The 15,942-nt window shown below is 49.8% G+C and overlaps 1 protein-coding gene and 1 long non-coding RNA gene across 2 annotated transcripts; both read left to right on the forward strand.

The window, feature by feature from the left end:
- LOC108637870 lies at positions 5,220-9,999 on the forward strand. The gene is made up of 2 exons (XR_001919378.1): positions 5,220-5,302; positions 9,690-9,999. It is a non-coding gene; the product is annotated as an uncharacterized LOC108637870 (long non-coding RNA).
- On the forward strand, positions 12,721-15,668 carry TMEM211 (transmembrane protein 211). Its single transcript, XM_005691695.2, has 2 exons — positions 12,721-12,868; positions 15,032-15,668. The coding sequence occupies exons 1-2, from the start codon at positions 12,742-12,744 to the stop codon at positions 15,289-15,291; spliced, it is 387 nt and encodes a 128-aa protein (XP_005691752.2). The 5' UTR covers positions 12,721-12,741; the 3' UTR covers positions 15,292-15,668.

Here is a 15,942-nt window from a genome sequence, read left to right on the forward strand (position 1 = left end):
ATTTGTTCGTGATGCCTGCTTGCGTTGCCGGGGTTAGCCCCCGGCTTTGGCCGGGAGTCACCCACAACACACACCGCGAACCGCCGCCGTGTCTGCGCCCGAGAGCCTAGTGCAGCCTGGGAGCTCGGGAGAGCCTCGCCCATTGAATCGCTTGGGCTATGGGCGCGTGGAGCGAGCCCGGTCTGTGCGTAGCGCTCGCGCCTCCTCGCGGCGAGCAGGGGACTCGCACCCGGGGCGGCTCATTTCCGCCGGGGCACCTAGTGTCATCCCTGCGGCCTTATGTAGCAGTGGGGGGATGAAGGGTGAGCCGAATAGAGACTTTTTGGACAAGCTGAGAGAACCGTAGGAAGTCTCCCCTGAACGAGAAAATGTCTGATTTACTATCCTTTACTCATTTCATTCCATAGGTTTCTATTTAGCACCTACAGTATGCTGGATGCCAGGGACCCGTGATACTGGTGGGGACTTCACTGGTGACAGAGACAAGATACAGCTGGCAAGATACAGATTCTCATAGAGCTTACAGACACTGTAAACAATATTTAGACAAATAAGTTGAACTGCATTTGGGACTCGTGCTTCCTTCCTTAGGAGGAATTGTATGGAGACAATAACTGAAAGACTAAGTCAGTTGGACCTCAGTGAAGTCAAAGAGAAAAAAAGAATGTAATGGCTTCAGGAGATTTGGCAGGGAGCTCCCTTATCTGTCCTTCTCTCAATGTGTGTGTGTGTGTGTGTGTGTGTGTGTGTGTGTGTGTGTAAGGAGAAGGGACTCGTTACAGGAGATACATCATATCCATTGTTTCTTTTAATCTCCACTTTTGGAGCAAGGATCAGCACCTCCGTATCTTATCAAGGAGCATTCTGAGGCTCCCTAGGAGACTTGTCCATGGTGATGGAACCCAGAAGTGGTGAGGTAGTGGCTCTATGACGTCTTGCAGCTTAGAATAATCTCTTGTATCAGCTGCATGTCTGGAAAACAGTCGTCAGTAGGATCCAACTCAGTAGCTTTTAAAGAAGACTACCAGGCGCTTCCCTGGTTGTAAGTTGCTGGGACTCCGTGTTCCCCCTGCTCCCAGCCCTGGCTTTTCTCTTCTCAAGGACGGGGGACAGTGCCATTCAGGGACTTTCCCAGGACCCCTTCCTTCCCCTCAACCCCTGGTCTAGGATCTAGGTCCCACATACTGTAACTAAGGGTTTGCATGCTGCAACTAAAAAAAGATCCCGCATGCTGCAACTGGTAACTCTGCATGCCGCAACTAAGACCTGGTACAGCCAAATAAATATTTTTTAAAATAAGTAAAAAGTAAATATGACAACCATGCCCAGGGTGGTGACTTCGAGGTAGGGAGAATAGTTGGATTGAAAGTAAAAATGCCTCAAAATCCACCTTTAAAGTAGGGTTTTTCCACTACGTGTGTATTATATCAGCAAATCAAGTCCCTGTTTATTGTTCGCTGCCCTTTCTAGAACTTCTGGAAGCAGGAGCTTTTGTCTCTTTAGTTCCCTCCTGATTCTCAGTGCCTAGGGCAGGGCTTGCCAAATAGTATGTACTCAGAAAATACTGTGCTTAATTGGATTAAACGCATGAATAACCAACAGTTTTAATAGAGTACTGACTGCTACCTCTCCCCCCTAACCTTATGGGAACTTCTTGTCTCTCTGGGCGAATCTCACTTCACCAGAATGTGTGGGTTGAGGGTTCTGTTGAAACTGGATGTCTCTCAGCTGCCCATTCAGCTCAGTCCTCCATCTTGGTGTCTCCTCTCTATCCCAGAACTTAAGTGGGGGAGAGAGAAGACAGTCCTTTTTCTGCCACTCATCACAGAAACCCCAAACCCAGATGTGGCGCCAGCCCACTCCCAATTTTGCACCCCAGGAAATGCCCAGCCTACGCCCAGTGTCAGGGCATCTACCCACACCAAGCTTTGAGGTGGGGGGGAGTCCCCAAAATGCCAAACTACAACTCCCAGAGTCCTCCTGGCCCCGGGAGGGGCGGGACTTCCTGGTTCAGCCCCACCTTAGCAGATTCTCCCTGCATTCCTGTGTCTTCCCTCCCAGGTGAGAGGCTGCCAGCCAGCAACACCCAGCGATTACACCCTGACCAAAAAGGTGTCAGGTTGTACATTGTTTCCAGAGCCAACACCCCACCTCTTACTCCCAGTCCTGGCTTTTCTCTTCCCAAGGAGAGAGGACAGTGCCTCACAGGGACTTTCCCAGGACTCCTTCCTTCTCTGCCATCATCTGCCCCCTCCTCAAGAAAGTCTGTCTTGATTTGGCAGCTTTGTCCAACAGAACTTTCTGCAGTGATGGGGATGTTCTAAATCTGCACTGTCCAACATAAGCCACAGATGACTATTGAACACTTAAATTTCGGCCAGTGTGACCAAGGAACTAAATTTTTAGTTGTATTTAATTTTAATTAAATAGCCACACATGGCGGAGAAGGCGATGGCGCCCCACTCCAGTACTCTTGCCTGGAAAATCCCATGGATGGAGGAGCCTGGTAGGCTGCAGTCCATGGGGTCGCAAAGAGTCGGACATGACTGAAGCGACTTAGCAGCAGCAGCAGCAGCAGCCACACATGGCTACATCTATCTACCACATTGAACAGGATAGCTCTAGAACTCACACACTCCCTGGCAAAGACCATATCCACATATTTTCATTGGTGCATATTCATTTTGTTTCTCTTGTAACTCGCCTGCTTCTTGAGACTGAGAGCCAGTGTGTTCTTTGAAATGTTTTCTCTCAACACCAGGCCTTTGCCCATGCCACGGCCTCTGTCTGAATACTGTGCCCTCCACTTGCCCATCATCTATAGTTACCACGTGTCCTTCAGATCTTAGCTTTAATGTCACCTCCTCCAAGAAGCCAACCCTAACTACCATCCCCAACTCCCAGGCCAAAGCCTCTGAATCTTCTAGCCCCAACTGGGCACTGATGACCCTGTTGTATAATTGCTCCATTACTTCTCTGTCTCACTTTCTAGACTGTGAGCTTGGGAGCAAACACTAGCATAATATCTGAAACAGAGTTGACCTTCAATAAATACTCATGAAGTTCAGTGCTGAATAAATGTTTTCACATAATACAGTCCTGTGCCTCATTCACAGAAATTATACTAATGCAAGATGTCATTTATTGAGCTAAGTACTTTGCCTGTACTGGCTCATGAAACGTCACAACAGATCTGTAAGAGATGCTCTGTTATCTCGTTTTCATAGGTAAGGAACCTGAAGCTCAGAGAGGTTAAGTAAATCATTCAAAGTCACACAACTAAGATCACAGCCTGGGTTCCCTAGAAAACAGAGCTTGAGGCAAGATTAACAAACTAATGCCTTATTGGGGATGTAATCCCAGCTTAACAAGAGTGAAGGAAAAGGGACTGTGAGACTGAGAAGAAGGGAGGGCAAATATAAGATGTTCTTGACTGAACTGGCCACAGCTTTTCAAGAAACTGCGACCAGGAGTTCCAGTACTCAGGGTGTCTCTGGGGGAAGCCACGTGAAATGTGCAGGGATGAAGGGCAAGAACTTCCTCTGCTGGCCCGGCCGGTTTCCCCTCTGCCACGAGTGACCACTGGACCCAACCACTCCTCGCGTCTGAGCTGTGTCACTGACACAGCCTCCAGGCAGCCACGAGGAAAACCAGCTCTGCACCCAGAAGTTCACCTGCGTCTAGAAGAGGAGGCGCCAGAACCCTGGCCGCAAACCCTGGCCCCAGCTCCGGCCAGGTCAGCTGGGACCACAGCTGGGGCTGTTGGCAGATCAGGCCACGACTCAGGCCGCATCGCCGCAGGCCACGCTAGCCAAGTGGCTGCAGCAGTCTGACCCAGGCCGCCTGCGGGGGGAGGCGAGTGGAGGCTGGATGGCATCCAGGGCTGCTGGGTGGCCGGGAAGGACACAGCTAAGCACACTTGAGAAGGCATAACAATCACGCCTGACAGAAATCAGACTGGGATTCAGATCCAGTTGAGACTAACCCCGAAGCCCTTCCACAAATATTGATTGAAAGAAAAAAGAGAATAAATATATGACTGAATGAGTAGGAGGGGGAAAAAAAAAACCTGGCAATCATCTCTCCAAAACCTTGTATTCCAGACGCCCTCATTTACAGTGGAAAGATGAAGGCCCAGTAAAGCAGAGATGCTCTAAGGCCACACGAAGAGTGAGTGGCAGAGCTGGGACTTGAGTCTCAGCCTCAGTCCTCCTGCTTCCCGTGTGTCTCACTTGTCGTGTCAGCATTTACGGCCTCAGAGTGATGCCATGAATGCATCTCGCCTGCCCAGCACCCATTTCCCCATCCTCTGCACAGCACCTGGTTTTCCTCCTAGAAACTACCCCACGCCCCACCTTTAGTTCATGTGGTTCCAGTGTGGTGGACGTCAGGACACACCTGCTCTCATCCCCAGTCTCCCACCCTCGACCGCTAATCCTTGAGCCCAGGTCCTAGGTCCAGCCCATCAGAGGATCCCATTTCCCTGGCCACAGTCTTCGGTTCATGGATGGGACCCATGTCTGTCCAGTGAGAGTTAATCACAGTAATTGCAGCCACTGTGTGTGAAGAAGAGCTTTCTTTTCTCCGGGGTTGCTAAGCCTGGAGGTACCAGAAACCAACACTGTGAGACAGAATCTCCGTGAGAGTAAACCCGACTCGGCTGGAACAGAGCCAAGAGATGGAGAGAAAGAGAGAGGGGGGCCACTGCTTGTTCACCTGGAGCCAGCTGTGCCTGAAGCTGTCCCACAGAATTTTCAGTTATGTAAACCGATACATTTCTCATTTCTTGTTGAGCTGGTTGGAGTTGCACTTCCATCATTTACAGCAAAAGACAAGACAAGCACCTACTGGATAAAGGCTTTTCAGATCTGGAACCTACTCTCTGGAAGTTCACAGCCCGCAGGGTGGATATTCAGATCCCAGAGAAATATCCCTCAACTAGAAATACCAAGGCAGAAAGGCAGAGAGTACAATGGCAAGAATTTCAACACCTGGCATTTAATCTCGGTTAATCCCTATTCACACCTTCTGCTGCCCTGGAAACACCACACCCTCACCCCATTCTGATTTGGGGCTGGCTTTTCTCTCTTTGCCCAGCCCAGCCAGCAGCCCAGTGACAGACAGGTTGTCGGTTTAAGAAACTGGGAAGGAAAACACACACAGGCCAGCTTATCACACACCTGGGCTTTGTTCACTAGCCTGTTTCCTTCAAACGGCAGGACACCTGTTACCAAGTCACAGACTTACGTTCAAAACTGGAGCCTGAGAAGTAGCCACATTGGAGGGTCTTGACCTGAAGTAGGTGAGTCTGGAGAGAAAAGGGAGGTGAGGTCAAGACTAGGGGGAGAGGAAAGTATTGTCCGGGAGCTATAATGAGCTTTAAGGGTCCACGAGCCCCTGAAATTACAGTAGTGTGTGTGTGTGTGTGTGTGTGTGTGTGTGTGTGTGTGTGAGTACAAGTAAGTCTGCATAAAGAATGCAGCCATGCTTTTAAATCATATTTTCAAAGGACTCCGTCACCTCCAGAAGGTTAAGTCCCCCTGGTCTAGGATGTAGCCATCCTTCTGGGGGTGGACGTTTTAGCCTATTCAGGCTGCTATATACAAAGTGGCATAGATTACGTGGCTTATAACCAACAGAAATTTATTTCTGTCAGTTCCAGAGGCTAGGAATTCCAACATCAGGGAGATTTTGGTGTTTAGTGAGAGCCCGCTTCCCGGTATACAGATGGCTGTCTTCTTGCTACATTCTCACGTGGCAGAAGGGACGAGGGTGGTCTCTGGGCTCTCTTTCCTAAGCCTCATGGAAGCTCCACCCTCATGACCTCATCTCCTCCTGAAGGCTCACCTTTTTCCAGCATCACCGTTGGGGGTAGAATTTCAACATATAAATTCGGAGGCACACAAACATTCAGTCCACTGCAATGGGGAAACAAAAGCTTGGAGTCATTACATTACATCACAGTTTGACCCAGTGCACACGGCCAACTTGTACCGGAGCTGGAAACGCACGAGCAGCCAGGGATGAGCAGGCTGTGCGGCTGGGAGGATGAGACAAGGGGTGCGGCTCAGCGTCCTGCCCCAACCCCAACTCGCGTGTCTTCAGATTCCAGCCTGGATGTCCACCTGGCCCCCAGGGGCCCCTGCTCTGCGCCTGCCCCCGACGGCGTCCTGGGCTGTCCCTTGGTGTGACGTTGTGTCTGTTTGCCTCCATTGATTGATGGCTTGGTGAAATACACATCTCAGACTTCACTTGGGCTACACCACGCTCAGAGAGCTTCCCTTCTCCTAACAAACCGGCCCCTCCCGCAGCTTCCCCGTCTCAGGTAAGGACAGCTCGCCCGTCCCAGGTGCCAAGGTCAAAAGCCCTGGAGACATCTTTGCCTCCCCACTGTCCCTCACACTCCAAGTCCAGTCCATAAGCAAATCTGGTTGGCTGGACCTACCTTTGACCTTCAACACAGATCCCAAATCTGCCCCTGCCCTCCCTGTCTCTTCTCTATCTGACCCACTGACTGTCTCTCATCTGACCCACTGAAATTGCTTCCTGGTTCCTTCTCCCTTGCCCTCTCTTCTGCCTCTTCTCCACCCAGCAGCCAGAGCTGACCTTTTTAAAACACCGAGGTAAGTCATGTCCCACCTCTGCTCAAGACCACCCGCAGACTCCCCATCTAACTCAGAAATTAAAAGCCAAAGATCTGTCATTGCCTACAAAGCCTCCCACTCTCCCTGCTTCCATGACCCTTCCCTATTCATTCACCATCTCCCTTCCTGGCTTCATTTTTCTCTGTGGCACTTATTTACATCAGGCATCCTTTTGTTTTGGCCTTGCCCACTGCATATGACACCCTAGCTCCCTGACCATAGATCAAACCTGTGCCCCCGGCAACGGAAGTACAGAGCCTCAAGGCACTAGACCTCTAGAGAAGTCCCTACATCAGGCATCTTACATGCTGACTTATTTCCTTATTGTTTCTCTCTCTCTTACGGGACTGTAAGCTCCATGAGGACAGTGGTTTTTGTCTGTTTTCCTCACTACTAAATCCCCAGCACTAGAATAGTTCTTAGAACATAGGAGATACTCAGTAAATTTGTTGAGTGGATGGACGGATGGACCATATTGTTCTCTCTTGTTTCCCTGTCTTGCCCTCCAAACCCTAAGTTCCTCGAGGGCAGGCACAATGTTTTGTTCGCTGCTGTATCTATGAAGGTCACAAAAGCTGAACGAATGAATGATCAACTCCTTCCAATTGACAGATGAGGACGCATGGATGCCAGAATGAGGAAGGGACTTATAAGGACATAGTAAGACACTAGTAGCCACCTCTAAACCCCCAGGTCCCAGGTCCCCTCCTGCCACGGCTATGAATGGCTCCCCTGAGCCCATCCAGGCTCCCTGGCCTGAGCAGGGGAGAGGGTTGACCAAACTTTAACCCTGGGTAGTCCCTGAAAAACGCTGGGGTATTTGACTTTAAACGAATTCCTTAATATCACTCTGGGTTTAGGGCTCAGAGTCAGCAGCCCCATTCCCTGAGTTTGAGACCCTGGTCCACTGCTCACTTCCTGAGGCTTCATTTTGTCATCTGTAAAATGGGAACTCAGATAAAAGTAGTACCTACCCTACCATGGGGGAACCGTGAGGCTTAAACTGAATGAGACACTGAGAGTTTAGAATGGGCCTTGATGAGTGCTCAAGAATTGTCAACTGCCTTGAACAGCAAAGCGCCGAGCTGGAGGAGAACATATCCAATCCCTTTCAAGTTTCCCTTTGGTGAATTCCAGCTAATTGGAACCCGGCCGGATGTGGTTTCGGGTTATAATGCCTCATTTAAGTTTCTGGGCACCTGGATGGTTGGTGTGATTTTCCCAGGTGACACTGAGCATATTATCTGGAGAACAAAACTCCTTTCAAGGTCAGAAATGCCTGGAGAGGCACTGGGGCAGCCAGAGAGAGGCAAAGTCGCGGGCCTCAGTCTGCTTTGGGCTCCCCAGCTTCCTGGCTGGAATTACACCCCTCTCGGGATCCTGCCAACCCCAAAGTTGAGGCTGATTTCAGTGTAGGGGAAAAAAAAAAAAAAACCAACAAACCCACTCTCCCTCACTTCAAGGCACTGCATCTTATTTGCTGGCTGGCTGCCGGGAGGTTTTTCTAAGCTTGGAAATAATATGTGTGTGCCACCTAACCCCGGCCTCCCTTCTCAGGCTTAGCTCAGCCCCCTCTCCCTGCAACCCAGCTGCATCTGACCCCCAAGAACCTTCACAACAACCCCGATGGCCCCATTTCCAGAGAGATGAGGTGACCTCCCCGAGGTCACCCTGGGGAAGCGTGGTGGTTCGTGTGTTTCTTTCTACCTCATCACCCTGCTCAGTGATCGAACCCAACACTATCTGCCCCCTGGATTTAGAATCTGCTTTTACAGATGGAGAAACTGAGGCCCGGAGAAACTGAGGCCCAGGGCAACGGGGTAACTTGCTCCAAGTCACACAGCTGGGAAATGCTAGAGGGACTGGCTGGCCTCCAAGCCCAGGACTCTGGCCAAGTGTAATGTGCTGGCTGGGCTTAGGGTCCCAAAGTGAAACCCAAGGTTGAAGAGCGTTGGTCCTGGAAGGTCCGTGTCGATGTCCTTGGTTGGCTCAGTGGCTTCTGACCCTGGGTGCCCCTGGGCTGCCTCAGCCCTTCTGGACCTTGCTTCTGACCATCAATGACAACTTTGGCTATTAGCAAACCACCTTCCTGCCTTAGCCTCCTCCTCCAACACTCTATCATTATTTTGGTAAGACCCAACTTGAAAGCTACTCGAGTTCTCATTAACATAAATTTAAATGTCAAATAGATAACTAATAAATAGAATAAAACCATTACAACAGATAGAAGAAAAGTCCAACCTCATCCCCCAAACCTCACTAGACTCCGTTGCCTCCTCAAGGCTCCCTGTCTTTCAACAGAGGAGACTGACAGATGACTGGGGGGTGTTTAAGACCCTGCAGCTCTTACAGAAACTTTCTCCTTGAAGGGTTGAAGAAGAATTGAAAACTAAATAACTCTTGGCATCCTATGATTTAGAGACATTTAAGGATGAGTCCAGGTGCCACCTGACCTCTGTGACAACACATAAAACAGCAATAAAGCAATGCCATTTATGCACATGGAAAATACACACAGACTGAACAGTATCCGTTTTACAAAAATGCCTCCAAACAAAAAGATAAACATTAAATAATGGTCAGAGATTGGGAGGAGGCAGCTGATGAGCAGGGTGGTTGCTAGAAACCCAACATCTGTGTGTGATTTTGAGAAAGGCCCCCTCTCTCTGTAGAAGCAGGCCTCAGGGACAGTGCAAGGCGTGATAGGCAGAGTGAATGAATGAAGAAACAGACAAATAAATGAGCGAGACACGAGAGGGGGCTTGCATGGACCAGCGATGTTCATTTCCCAGGAGGACTGGTTGTGTGCCAAAGTCTGTGTAAGCACTAACGTTTATTCCAAAATCTGGAGTTTCAACTTCCAGAATGTGTTAGGGAGGAGCTCCACCCCAGTTATGAAGACCTCCCAGTGCGTCCCAGGCCAAAGCGAGGCTAATGACCTGGGATCCAAAGACAGGACCAGATGGCTGGCTGGTGGGAAAAACGGGGACATCCTTTCCAGACCCCGTTTTCCTCCTTCCACAAATCTTGTCTGTTGACTCCTAGGTCACTGACGTGCCCTGATGGTGGGCAGTGTGTGGGCAGCTCTGGGGCTTTCCCCCACCTGCATCTCAGCCGTCAGCCTCGTCTCCCCTGCTGGTTCCAGACCACCACCTTCTCCTGCGGTGTCCTCGCCTACTGCTCCTGGCCTCAAGGTGACAGCTGGAACCAGAGCTGTGGGACCTTCCAGTCCCTGGATGATATTCCTGACTTCGCCTGGAAGTTGAGACGTGGACTTGTCAATTTACTGTAGCTTCGAGGGGTCGGGAGCAGGGCATTCTCAAATGCATCAGCGCAAAAAAAAAAAAAAAAAAAAGCCAAGTTCTGCCCACCTCCCTTCCAACTTCTGACTCTGTAGGTGTGGAGCGGGGGTCTGGCTATGTGAATTTTAGCAAACACCCAGGGTGATTCTGAAGGCAGTAGCTGACCCATGCAGTGCCTTTATACAAATTAGGAAATAGTGCCCCTTCCTCAGGACACTGTACTGCCATCTGCTGGAGACTTACTGTAATCAATAGGCATTTCTGTGATGGCTCCCAAAGGCATCTCCTAGAGTTGTGCAGTGCACAACCTGTACACACCTACTGGTCACCCTCTAAGCACCGCTAGGTTTGAAAACCACGGCTAAGATGTCAAAAGTCTCTGTTTTGATGCGAATTACCAATTCAACAATCGGGACAATGGGCTGGGACTCCCAGTTCAGCACCTCTAAGCAAGACTGTGTGCATACGTAGTCCAGTCTGACTCTTTTTGACCCCAGGGACTCTTGCGTCACCTGCACTGACAGGCGGATTCTTTGCCACTATGCCACTTGGGAAGCCCATCTAAGGGAGATTACACAGCCTCCAAAACCAATGCAAAGGTGCCTCTCTTGGTGACCCTGCTGTATAGCAGGTGTTCAGTAAAGAGAAGGTAAGGTGGTAAAGTGGAGTGAAGTCACTCAGTCATATCCGACTCTTTGCGACCCCCATGGACTGTAGCCTACCAGGGTCCTCAGTCCATGGGATTTTCCAGGCAAGAGTACTGGAGTGGGTTGCCATTTCCTTCTCCAGGGGATCTTCCTGACCCAGGGATCGAATCTGGGTCTCCCACATTGTAGGCAGACGCTTTACTGTCTGAGCTACCAGGGAAGGTGGTAAATGCAGGTCTTAATTCTATCTCTAGGGCTTACTTTATTTTTTGGGCTCCAAAATCCCTGCAGATGGTAACTGCAGCCATGAAATTAAAAGACACTTACTCCTTGGAAGAAAAGCTGTGACCAGCCTAGATAGTATATTCAAAAGCAGAGACATTACTTTGCCGACTAAGGTCCGTCTAGTCAAGGCTATGGTTTTTCCTGTGGTCATGTATGGATGTGAGAGTTGGACTGTGAAGAAGGCAGAGCGCCAAAGAATTGATGCTTTTGAACTGTGGTGTTGGAGAAGACTCTTGAGAGTCCCTTGGACTGCAAGGAGATCCAACCAGTCCATTCTGAAGGAGATCAGCCCTGGGATTTCTTTGGAAGGAATGATGCTAAAACTGAAACTCCAGTACTTTGGCCACCTCATGCGAAGAGTTGACTCATTGGAAAAGACTCTGATGCTGGGAGGGATTGAGGGCAGGAGGAGAAGGGGACGACCCAGGATGAGATGGCTGGATGGCATCACGGACTCGATGGACATGAGTCTGAGTGAACTCCGGGAGATGGTGATGGACAGGGAGGCCTGGCATGCTGCGGTTCATGGGGTCCCAAAGAGTCGGACACGACTGAGCAACTGAACTGAACTGAACTGAGGGCTTAATTAGCTGTGTGCCCTGAGGCAAATGACTCCAACTCCTTATAATCCGGTTTGTTTATATGTAAAACAAAGTACACCTTGTATACAGAGTGAAGTCACTCAGTTGTGTCCGACTCTTTGAGATCTCAGGGACTGTAGCCTGCCAGGCTCCTCAGTCCATGGAATTTTCCAGGCAACAGTACTGGAGTGGGTTGCCATTTCCTCCTCTAGGGGATCTTCCCGACCCAGGGATTGAATGTCTCCCTCATTATAGGCAAACGCTTTACCGTCTGAGCCACCAGGGAACCAAGGTTGTATACAGAGTACATCATTCGAAATGCCAAGGCTGGATCAATCAAAAGCTGGAATCAAGATTTCCAGGAGAATTATCAACAACCTCAGAAATGCAGATGATACCACTTTAATGGCAGAAAGTGAAGAAGAGCCTCTTGATGAGGGTGAAAAAGGAGAGTGAAAAAGCTGGCTTAAAACAACATGAGAAAAACTAAGATCATGGCATCCAGTCCCATCACTTCATGGCAAATAGAAGGGGAAAAAGTGGAAGCAGTGACAGGTTTATTTTCTTGGGCTCCAAAATCACTGTGGACTGTGACCGCAGCCATGAAATTAAAAGACGCTTGCTCCTTGGAAGGAAAGCTATGACAACCTAGATAGCATATTAAAAAGCAGAGACATCACTGTGCTGCCAAAGGTCCATATAGTCAAAGCTATGTTTTTTCCAGTAGTCATGTACGGCTTTGAGAGTTGGACCATGACAAAGGCTGAGGCTGAAGAATTGATGCTTTTGAGCTGTAGTGCTGAAGACGACTCTTGCGAGTCTCTTAGGCAGCAAGGCGATTAAACCAGCCAATCCTAAAGGAAGTCAACCCTGAATATTCTTTAGAAGGACTGGTGCTAAAGCTGAAGCTCCAATACTTTGGCCACCTGATGTGAAGAGCCGACTCATTGGAAAAGACTCTGATGCTGGGAAAGACTGAGGGTACGACAGAGGATGAGATGGTTGGATGGTATCGCTGACTCAATGGACATGAGTTTGAGCAAACTCAGGGAGATAATGAAGGACAGGGAAGCCTGGCGTGCTGCAGTCCATAGGGTTGCAAAGAGTCAGACACGACTTAGTGACTGAACAATAACAACCACAAAACAGGGATAATAATAGCATAGACCTTGTGGGGTTTTGAGGACTCAGCAGCTGATCAGTTAAGCAGAGGGAGTGCATGACTGCCCCCACCCCAGTCGACACTGTCCCTCCTCTCTCTTCCTGGCAGGTTTCAGCTGCAATGCTCCTTGGAGGCTGGCTCCTATTGGCTTTCAGTACAATTCTCCTCCTGTCCTGGGCCCTTGCCCCCGAAGGACTGTGTCCACGGAGGGGCAGTGGTTCAATGCCAGGGGTACAAGCCGCAGCAGGTAAGTTTGGTGTCACATATAAGTGTCCCAGACATGTTTTTGGAATGAACGGGTGAATGAATGAGCGAGCCTGTAAGCAGAGACTTGCCTCCCGGTTGAATCTCCGAGTTAAACCGTAAAACTGCAGACTATTCCTGATCTTTTAACAAGCCAGAAATTGGGGGTAGGGAATGGTATCCTTAACATCACCCTCTCTTGCCCTTATCCAACCCCAGTCCTAAAAGTTTTCCTCCTTTGTTTCTCTCCTGTGCATCCACTTTGCATCGTTTTTACCAGGACCACCATATACAGTTGGGCAGGTTTTGCACTGCACAAGGGCATCCGGCTGAGGCTGGGAGGGCTGAGAGCTGCGTTTGCTCAGAAGAATTATTGTTATTTCTGTTGTTTAGTCGCTAAGTTTTGTCCAACGCTTCTGTGACCCCATGGGCTGTACCCCACCAGGTACCTCTGTCCATGGAATTCTCCAGGGAAGAATACTGGAGTAGGTTGCCATTTCCTTCTCCATGGGACCTTCCCAATCCAGGGATCAAACCCATATCTCCTGCTTGGTAGGTAGATCATTTGTCACTGAGCCACCTCGAAAGCCCCCAAGCCCATAGGATTGCTTTTCTCTAATTCACACATCAGCTTTGGATGATCTAGCTCAGGTCTTGGTGGTAACCCTCATCCAATTAATTCTCCACCATTTCCCACCTGGATTACAGGTGACCACCTCACGCATCTCTCTGCTGCCACCCTTGTCCCCTAGAGTCTGTTTGCCAAGGAGACCTGTTAAAACTGAAATCAGATCAAGCCACCATGTCAATGACTTCCTGTTACCGATGAAGCTCCACTGAGGAGGCCCTTATTCCTTCACTGACCTCATCTCTTAACTGGCTTTGCCAGGCTCAGCACGTACTGAGCACACTGGCTTGCTTTCTGTTGCTCATAAGCACCAAGCTTGTTCCCTCTGCCTGGAATGTTCTCTTCTCAGATCTTCACAGCTTGCTCCTCCCACTTTATGAAGGGCACTGCTCAAATACCTCTCTCAGTGGGGTCTCCCATGACCTCAAGGTCAGGGAGCGCCCCTCTCCTTAGAGTCTCCTTCCTCTTGCCTTGCTGTCTGTTTTCATAGCCTGAAATATCTCATCTGCCTAGCTGATTGTTGTGCATCTCTCTCCACGAGAACATCAGCTCTGTGGGGTCAAGGACACGTCTGCCTTGACATCACCAGCATCTGACACAGTGCTCCGCACACAGAGTTCACTCGATATTTGTCGGGGCAATGAATGGAGACACAGTCCTTGTCGTCAGCTTGCACAGAGTCTAGTGGGGGTGGCAGTTATAACTCGGTGGATATTTGGCACAATAGGATGAGCACAGGATGCAAGGAAAAACTCCAAGAGGTACCTGACTCAGTGTTTGGAGGGGGTGTTAAGGAAGGCTTCCTGAAGGAGGCGTCACTGAGATGAATCTGGAAGGATGAGTGGGAAGTTAACCAAATGTGGAAGGGCATTTCGGGTAATGGGAACATCAGGGGGCAAAGGCGTAGAGAGACGAGAGAGCAAGGCACAGTCAAGGAACTCCAAGTGGACAAGTGTGGCTGAAGAGGGGTTGGAGGTCATGTGACTCTCCTGTGCTGGGACTGCCTCCAAAGTGAGGAGGTGTCTGGTTCATTTGCTTAGTATCACTAGTGCTTTCCACAGAGCCCCTTACAGTTTTGAGGAATGAATATATGGACGGATGGGTGGGTTGGTGGGTGCGTGGAGTGGGGTGTGTAAGTAGGTGGATGAGCTGATGGATGGATGGATCAGTAGATGTATTACTGAATAGATGGATGAATGGCTAGGTGGATGGGGAAAGTGGTGGAGGAATGGATGGATGGGGGGATTCGTGGGGGGCAGGTGGCTAAGTGGGTGGTTGGACAGATGGATGGATGAGTGAATGGATAGGTAGACAGAGGAATGGAGAGCCTGAGTGGATTAGAATATGGCTGAAAGGATGGGTAAGTAGGTGGACAGACAGGTGGAAGGTACTTGAGTGATAGGTGGATACAAAGATAGATGAGCCAATGAGTAAGTGAATGGCTGATGGATGACAAGTGAGTGGATGGGAGGAGTGGGATGGAAGGTCAGCCCAGAGCCCCATGACTGACACACCGGCTTTCCTTCCTGCTGCCTCTAGCCATCGCCACCATCATGGGCCTGCTGGTTTTCCCCATCAGCTTGGCCTCGCCGTTTGCCAAGGAAGCCTGCGTAGCCTCCTCCATGTACCATGGTGGTCAGTGCCAGCTAGGCTGGGGCTATGTGACCGCCATCCTCAACGCAGTCCTGGCCAGCCTCCTGCTTGTGATCAGGCGGCCCCACGTGACTGAGGTCCAGCGGAGGACCATCTTCTCCAGTGACACTGGGAGCATCATCCTTGTGCCAGAAACGACCAAATAAAAATATCTCAGGAGGAGCAAAAGGAGCCCACGCTAGAGTTGTATGAAATCACCACACACCCAGGTTCAAATCCCACCTCTGCTGCTTGCTGGCCGTGTGGCCTCAGGCAAATTGCCTCATCTCTCTGGACCTCAGCGTATAACTTCTATAAAATGGGGTGGGGCAGGGGGTTGAAATAATGCCTACCTCGGAGGGCAGTTATGAGAATTAAGATGCTGTGTATAAATAAAGCCCTTAGCATATGTTAGGCAAACTTTAGCTATTATTATTATAATCCTGACCCCACAGGAGGATTGTGGTGAGCATAAACCTCTTCATGAAAAGTGCCTGGGGGCAATTCTGGATCCTTGTCACTCAGATACTACACCTTTTAATGGGTATGTGGATATTCTCTCTCTCTTCCCTCCCTTTCTGTAACTCCTCCTCTTGATGAATCTGGAAAGTATTCATTTCCCATCAATAAGAACGTCTCCTTATAAATGAGAGCTGGTCCAGTGTTGGGGTGGGGATTCGGCGGGGAGTGGGGTCAGGCGTTAAGGACCTGTCTCACCCCTTCATGCAAATAACCCCACTGATGTGAAAACCTCACCGTTACTTGGGGCACACGAGGCCCCTTGAGATCCAGTCCCGACCTCTCTCTTTGGCTTCTTT

This window comes from Capra hircus, chromosome 17, assembly GCF_001704415.2.
Source record: "Capra hircus breed San Clemente chromosome 17, ASM170441v1, whole genome shotgun sequence".
Lineage (NCBI taxonomy): Eukaryota > Metazoa > Chordata > Mammalia > Artiodactyla > Bovidae > Capra > Capra hircus.